This window comes from Prosopis cineraria, unplaced genomic scaffold, assembly GCF_029017545.1.
Source record: "Prosopis cineraria cultivar Desert tree isolate PC_DT_omini unplaced genomic scaffold, ASM2901754v1 PC346, whole genome shotgun sequence".
In the NCBI taxonomy this organism is placed as follows: domain Eukaryota; kingdom Viridiplantae; phylum Streptophyta; class Magnoliopsida; order Fabales; family Fabaceae; genus Prosopis; species Prosopis cineraria.
Genome location: NW_026555673.1, coordinates 2,366 through 10,610, shown reverse-complemented (window position 1 = coordinate 10,610; position 8,245 = coordinate 2,366). Strand labels below are relative to the sequence as shown.

Sequence of the window (8,245 nt, the reverse complement as noted above, 5' to 3'; positions counted from 1 at the left end):
AATACTAGTCCAATGCAAGTAGGTTTTATACAAAATAAGTGTAAATATCAATGTCTCATTATTCAATAACAATAATAGTAAGATAGTAAAGGGGTTGTATAAAATAAGTGTAAACATCAAAATCTATGAGACCTTCTTCACGTAACAATAATATATTTTTGTCTAGAAAAGAGAGCTAAAGTACCCAATCGAACCCATTGAAAGGGTTATCATTGAATTTGGAAGTGACAAGAGGAGAATCTAGTAACGGCATGTGAGTCCATCAATCCTCAAAGTTAGCAACATAATGATTCCTACCAATTTCTAGCACTTAATCATTTTTTCCCAATTAATTGACTTAAACCACTTGTGGCTCTTAATAATCTCACTACTACTTAGTCTATTGCCAAGATATTTGCTGGCTTCTTTTTGCAACAACTGAAGAAGAAACTTTATCATTCTTCTATTCGCATTTTATCCATAGATTCTAATTTATGTCACTCATTTATGATAAATTCAATTTTTGCAAGTATATCAAAATCATAGCCTAAAGAATGATGAAGGTGAACCCCCTTAGCAATGAATGTGCCTCGTTAAACAAAAATGCCGAAAGCTTGACCTTGTCATTTATTATCTTTCACTAGATCTTCTGTCTATTTCCATCGGTAAAGGGAGGCTGTAATTAGAGAAAACAAGGATGCATGTGAAGTTTAAGGAATAAGGTTAAAAATTTAAAGCAAAAATAGCTTTCATAATTAAACTACAATGAAAAAAATAAATTAGGTATAATAAAGCAAGCCCTATCTATATAGCTATTAGCACATGTCACATGTCAAAATAAAAAAGGGAACAAAATTATATAGCCACCAATCTATGAGGGAAAATGGTGTACATACAATTCAAAGAAACTGACATTTCCTATAATCATTTCAAAAATTAGAATTCTAATACTCCACCAGTCAGTTGCCTTATCTCATTCTTTCCCCTAAAAGAATTTCAGGGACCATGTATTCTAAGGTTCAAGACATAGAATTTTACCTTGAATTCTCTCAAAATTGCCTAGCTAGGCCAAAATCCATCAAAACTACTTGGTGTTAAGCAGGGGAATAAAGTAAAAGGAAAATAGAGGAATTTAAGTATAAGTCAACAAGTCCTTTTAAAGTAAAAAGCACAACTGCACAAGCGAGCCTAATGCAAAGGAAAGAGAGTTTTATGTGTTCTTACATGGCCATGTGAGTCAAGAAGAATATTTTCAGGTTTAAGATTCTTGTGCATTATGCAATTTGCATGAAGATGAGAGACAATCAAAACAATCTTTGCAATATAAAAGCGAGCCAAATCCTCCCTGAAAGAAGTGAAACATGTAGGATGGATGTGTACTAAATTTTTAAGATAAGTTCACAAAGTTTCTATACTAGCATACCTTAATAGGCCTTAACTATAAAGCCAAAAGAAAAGGTGACCACCATTCATAAAATCAAGCACAAGGTGCAACCTATACTTTGTCTACAAGACTAAAAAATGCAAATATGATGGTGCTATGCTTTTAGTCTATACTTGTACATAAACATTTGAATTAACAAATAATATTGCTAATAATTACTTTGAATGAGTGTCCGAGCAGCACAATAAAAGGGTGATAAACTGTTTGTTAATAAATCCCTTTCATATATCATATAATCAACGTGATTTCTCTATATGATCGTGTCTATCCATATGACCTTTATTGCACAAATATCAGATGTCCCTCCCATCCTCACCTGGTACACGTTCCCAAATATACCTTGCCCAATAACATTTAAGACTTATAAAATCTTGGACTCCAATGCTTTGATGTTTTAAATTGATGTTATTAAACTTCCTTCAAATGTTTGTTAGACTTCTCTTCCTCAATTTCTTTTGATGTTTCTCTATAAACCTCCTCCGTTAGATCTAGTGCATCCTCCTTCTCAAGTAAGTTGATTTTGGTAATCTTTAAGGAATAACTGATATAGGTTGTACGCCCTACAAAAGAATGGGATCGGTTGTAAATGACAGTAGGATTGTTGCATATACTTTCATTAGGATTTGGCACAACCATCAAGTTTTTAGACTTCTCACAATTGAATTCTTTTGACAGTTGAATAAGAGCTGGACCAAACACATTAGAAAAATTAACCTTATCATAACCATAAGGCAAAACATCAGGTGATTTACTTGCTTCAAGAAGTTAAAATTATCACATTATAAAATGTAAAAATTATATCTTTTCAACAAGAAATTTGTAGGTTTGTAGTTGTAAAGAAGCTAGCACCATCCTATCTTAACAAATGCCAACAACTATAAAAGAGCACCTAAAGACTGTAGATAACTAACTAGTATAAGAAGATCGATCAAAAGATTAAACATATAAAATACATCCCTAAATGATGAATAATACAAGACAGGCCTGCTAAGATTCCAAAAAATAAACAACAAAATCAAATGTGAAATAGAAAGTGACTTAAATCAGAAGCAGAAAAAGAAAAATGAAGGAAATCATTTGAAAAGGTTGGATCACTCATGTTGAGGAGAATGCAAGGAAGGTGTGAGGGAGGAAGTTCGAGGACACCTGGAAAACAAGATGGTCATGAGCAACCTGTATATGGTAGAATAATAAAAAACATAATCAACGGTTACTTTTCACGGCATATATGGTGGACACCCATCCAGAAAAACTTTCATGATAGAATGTTAGCTGTTGCGTGATTTATGTAATGCGTTTTGATTTCAAGTCCATCCTATTAGTTTTTCTAACTTATTAAAATCTGAATAAATTATTGTTAATTTTGAGTGATTTGTTGCTAAAACCTACATAGATACTTGTTGATGAAGAACTAATGCGTACAATTGTGCCTATCATATTAGTTTTTCCAAATTGTTAAAATCCAAATAAATTGTTATTAATTTTGGATGAGTTGTTGTTAAAACCTAAATAGTTTCTTATTGATGAAAGACTAAGAGTTGTATAAATAAACCTATCATATTCATTTTCCTAACTGTTAAAGCCCAGATGAATTATTGTTAATTTCGAATGAGTTTTTAAAACTTGAATAATACTTGTTGATAAAGAACTAACATGTATAATTATATACATCATATCATTTTTTCCAACTTGTTGAAATCCAAATGACTTGTTGTTAATTTTGAATGAGTTATTGTTGAAACTCAAATAGATACTTATTGATGAATGACTAATATTTATATAATTAAACTCATCAAAATTATTTTTTTAATTTGTTAAAACCCAAATGAATTGTTAACAAGTTGTTGTTAAAACTTAAATTGATACTTATCAATAAAAGGTTAACATATACTCCTTTCGTTAAAAAATTTAAGGCATTTTTTGAGGAGTTGGATGTTAAAAATGTAAGGCATTTTTAGTCTTTTGAAGTGTAATCATCATTTTTTTCAAAAGTGACTCTATTGATAATGATTTTATATTTATTATAGGGTATTTAATAGAGGGGAATATGAAAAGATAAGGTTAGTTGAAAAGTAAGTAACTACTTTATTGAGGGGTAAAATTCGGTTAAAAATGCCTTATATTTTTTAACAGAGAGAGTACAACTATTCAAAATTAATAATAATTTATTCGATTTTTACAAAGTTAGAAAAATAGATAGGATAGGCTTAATTTTACAAGTTTTATTCCTTTATCAATAAATATTCATTTGGGTTTTAACAATAATTTATTTAAAATTAATAACAATTCATTCGGTTTTTAATAGGGTAAAAAAAAACTAACAGGATAAACTTAATTGTATGTATTAGTCATTAATTAACAAATATCAATTCGTGTTTTGATAGCAACTCATTCGTAATTAACAATAATATATTTAAAATTTTAACAAGTGAAATGTATAAAGTTTTAAAACTCTTAATTTATAATTGACAATGTCAGATTAACAAATATTAGTAAAATAATAAATATTATTTACGAAATAACAACACACCATTATATTATGATATGAAAATTGTCTAGAAGCTCATGTTATTATTATTATTATTTTTTTCCATATATAATTGATTGGGTTTTGTGATTGGTGACTATTAAGTTTTTTAGGTAGCCAAGCAATGATAAGATTAAATCCCCTAACCATCATTATCAATTATTTTTGAATAAAATTATTGTTGGTGCCATATCTTTGATAACTAGCTGAGGGTAGTAGGGGTTCTAATGACCTCACTGTTGGCAAGGTTTTCGACGACAATATGATTGCAGCTGCTTGTGACAATGAAGGTTTTTTTAAAAAAAAAATTAAACTTTTGAAACAATTTCATCATTTTACATAAAAGGTTAATTTTATCTAAGGATCAACAAATTACAGTGAAAATTCAAAATTTATCAACTCTTAAAAAAATGCTATAAATTTCCTCCCGCAATTCTTGGTTGATATTTTCCCCATGATGAACGCCAATTGACACGAATGGCAGTAATCTAACTCACGAGACAAGCAGGTAAAATTACATTAAAGATCTGTTAAACGTCCATGACAAAATCTTAATAAAAAAACGTTCTCGCTAAAATTAAATACAAAATAAATACTAGCGGTTTTTTAATTGGTCTTCGCCTCGAGGTGTAAGGTAAAAAGCAAGGAGGGCGAGGTCGAAGGCTAGGTGCAGGCAGATGCAACATCAGAAGCAGCAGCTTTAACGAGCAAGCCGAATAGGACGAACGGAGCGGAGAAGAAGGGACTATGGTCAGTGTCCAGTTCGTACACAGAAGATGGTGGCCACCTCTTTATCATGGCCTCCTGCTGTTCTGGCTTCAACACTTTGTCTTGCATTGTCTTTATATACACTCGAGGTACCTTCTCCACTCCACCCTCTTCCCCCTCCTCTGTGAATCGCGTGTTCGTCAATGCCTGAATTGGCCCTGGCCTCAACAGCATCGCCGCTAACGTCGAATCCTGCGCTCCCAGCCAACATTTCCTTGCATTGGTTAGATCAGATCTATCTCCCTATTTACTCGCCTTTTCAGATTTTGTTTTCGATTCCAATTATACTCGCTTGTTGTTCTACCTTCTCAGCTTCTGTATAGTACTACGACTTCCTGGATTATTTGCCACTGTTGCTAGCTTTTTCAATAAAATTTCTTGCTTTTCTTATTCGAAAACTCCGTCTTAATTTAAAAAATTAATTGTAATTACTGTGCATTAAAAATTTGAAACCAAACCCACTCTTCCTTCTAGCTTTTTGGTGGCTTTTCTTTTTCAATCATAAAATGCATTCTCCTCTTCTTTTTACCTTGGCTAACATAGTGGGATGCTCGCTAGAAATGGTCCTCCATGAGGCCGAAGTGCAAATGTTGAAATTGAGGCTAAACAAAAGCATTTGTCATGTTTTATGAATTATGATAATTGTCCCTACCACCAGTTTTATGGATATGGGGGGCTCTTCGACCTTTTCAAGGGAGAACCATACCTCATTAGGGCTCAAAGGGTAGATGATTTTGCGTTGAAATTCTTTCTTCACCAAAACACTGGTTGGAGGCTTATCCTTTCCCTGTCCAAACCCAAGCTCGTACACATCCCCATACTCGGATAAATCTGGCGCCCCCTGTTTCACACATATCACATAATCTTTTTCATTATAATTGAGGCACAAAAAGTTAGCCATCCTTCTATCATAGCAAGCCATTAGGTTGACTAATTAGTCATTCTTATTCAATCATTGGAGGTACATTGAACAGAGTTATAATTCACTGTGTCCCAATAATGACAAAGTATAAAAAAATAAAAAATTATGGAACAGGGCTGTCGGATGATACCTGTTCAAGTTAAAAAGTTGGAAAAAAGCAAGAGATTTGACGCTTTTGTGTCCAAACGGGACAACATGTATGTGGACGATGCTTGTAATTATTAGTATACAAAGGTTGCTGTGTTGTGGTCCTGTGGGGTTTAATGGCACAAACTTATTGATACGATTTCTCCGGGGTGGGGGGATTTATTAAATTGAAGGAGGCCATTATGATTATGAGTGAGGTGAAGTAGATTTGCTGCACACATTGATTCCAGGCTCTTAGGAAAGCGAGTTGAAAAGTTTAGCGCCTGTTTTTGCTGTTTGGGTTATTAGTGGGGGATAAAATGGTCACTCACACAGCATACACATCTTGTGGACCTTTATAAAATTACGACTAAGAGCGTGCTCAATGGTAAAAAGGCAGGAAAAACTAAACCTTAAGGCAACCTACCTAAGTGGACAGCTAAAAAATAAGAATTGTCAAAAAAATAGAAAAAGAGATATTTAAAGGCTGTATGAAATTTATTTTATTTTATTATTTTAAAACTGGTGTTTTGTAGAACATGTTTTGAAAATAAAAAAAATAAAAATAGGTGTCTTTTTCTTTTTCTTTTTTTGTTCTCCAATCAATAATCCCAAACATCTGAAAGTTATTTCTATTTTTTCTGTTCTCCAAAATAATATTTTATTTTTTTTACTCTCCAGAACACTTTTTAAAAATACATTATCAAAAAAAATTTTTTGTTTTTTTATTTTGAAGAATTGAAAATAGAACAGATTTTTTAAACAGGCGCCTATTCTCTCTCTCTCTCTCACAATTTTCCTTTTCTGCCAAGCGAATTTCCTCCATTACTGAGCAGCTGCCAATTCGTTTGTGTATGGAACTATTATCACGAAACATGTGACAGAGTAGGCGACCGCGTAACGGTGGCGAGCCTTAGAATTTTAAGAACTACTTTGTCTGTGCAGACAGCGAGAAACGAATTATTGCTAGTTTGTAACAAGCTATCAACGTCATCCTTGCTGGAAGCCTTGAAAACCAGGAGAATATGATTCATCAATGGAAGCCAATATACACAACAGTAACGTTCAGTTCACTCAGCAGTCACCACCAAGTTCATGTTCACTCAGAGTAAACTTAGCAATTCTATTACCCACTCACCCTTTGTGCAGATATTATATTCTTGTCAAGCTTGAAAAAAAAAAAAAAAGGCATTCATGACAAATTGAATTCAATCTTTACGAAACTAGTTTGTGAGAAGGAGGCATTCAAAGTGGAAGCAAAAGTGATACAGCAGATCTAGTGAAAATTACTCACGTCTTTACGATCTTCATCTGTCCAGAATCCTAACTTGAGCATGGTGGCTGCAACATAGACAGCCAAACGGATCTTCTTTCGAAACTTGTGACTGGCTTGAGTGATGCTCAACCCTCCTGCGCTATGTCCTACAAGTATCACCTGTAGGACATCACCGAGATGGTGTCAGAAGTGAAACCTGGCCTCTATAATTTTCATATGGATGAGATCTAGATAACGATCCTTGAGTGTTTGTTATCAAATCCTCGATGAAACACATGACATGTGATGGTTTTTTTTTTTAAATAGTAACCAACTGTAAACAATATCGACTTGTCATGTTTTTATTAGAGAACCTGATAGCAACCACCTCAAAATTACACAGGAGTTTTGTCTTGCATGTAAATTCTCATTCAAGCTGAAGAAAGAGACAGGCAGAGAGATGGGATGGGGAGACAAGGGAAAACCTGTTCATTTTCGGGCAGAGCAGACATGAAATCCATAAGAGGTTTGTTGTAATCATCGAAAGAAAGAACAGAATCAACATCAGATCGATCAATTCCACTGCTTTTCAGGTCTACACACGAAACCTTGTAGCCGGAGTTCTCCATTAGGGACCGGATTTTGTACCAGCACCAGCTTCCTCCACCTACGCCATGTATCAGCACAAAGTGCTGCTTCAAGGGAATAATTCCTCTCAGGTCAGCCCCTTCTTCCCCTACGGCCATGACTTTCTCTGCCTTCAACTTACACTTTATCACTTTTGCTTTGATGGTGGGCTAAGCTTATGCGTAGCATGTATAGGGGTGGGAATAGTCTTATGGGATCATGATGGTAGCCTTTTTAATCTCTTTGTAAATCATTTTCGTTGGGAATTGGAATATTCATTGGTTACTGATATCTTTATTAGGTCATTTCCATTTCAACAACAGTCTTATCTCCTTAAGTGAGTGAGATTGATTATAAAAAATATAAAAAATTCAAAGCAGACATATGTGGATGATATTGATAACTCAGTCTGACATACCATTACGTATGATGCGCTCGGTGGCGGATTGGACCTTCATGAAGGGATCCAGAAGGCTCCAAATTGCATTTTACTTCTATGCCATTTCGTATGGGACACTCTACACTCATAAGCAATACGTGCTCATATATAATTAGACATTCTTGCAGGCGAGAAGATACAGCTTTGGAAATGGAGAG

At 33.8% G+C, this 8,245-nt stretch overlaps 1 protein-coding gene and 1 pseudogene across 1 annotated transcript; both read right to left on the bottom strand.

Moving 5' to 3' along the window:
- Positions 1–303: 303 nt before the first annotated feature.
- Positions 304–2,059, bottom strand: LOC129296528 (serine/threonine-protein kinase AtPK2/AtPK19-like; annotated as a pseudogene).
- Positions 2,060–4,439: 2,380 nt separating this feature from the next.
- LOC129296530 (methylesterase 17-like) lies at positions 4,440–7,893 on the bottom strand. The gene is made up of 4 exons (XM_054935120.1): positions 7,507–7,893; positions 7,061–7,201; positions 5,425–5,559; positions 4,440–4,910 (listed from the first exon to the last, which is right to left on the bottom strand). The coding sequence occupies exons 1-4, from the start codon at positions 7,765–7,767 to the stop codon at positions 4,614–4,616; spliced, it is 834 nt and encodes a 277-aa protein (XP_054791095.1). The 5' UTR covers positions 7,768–7,893; the 3' UTR covers positions 4,440–4,613.
- Between the last annotated feature and the right edge of the window lie 352 nt (positions 7,894–8,245).

Coding starts and splice junctions, on each gene's coding strand:
- LOC129296530 (XM_054935120.1), bottom strand. CDS start 7,767: ATGGCCGTAGGGGAAGAAGGGGCTGACCTGAGAGGAATTATTCCCTTG. Junction 5,560..7,060: donor CAGATGAAGATCGTAAAGAC/GTGAGTAATTTT, acceptor TGTGTGAAACAG/GGGGCGCCAGATTTATCCGA. Junction 4,911..5,424: donor ACCCTTTGAGCCCTAATGAG/GTATGGTTCTCC, acceptor CTGGGAGCGCAG/GATTCGACGTTAGCGGCGAT.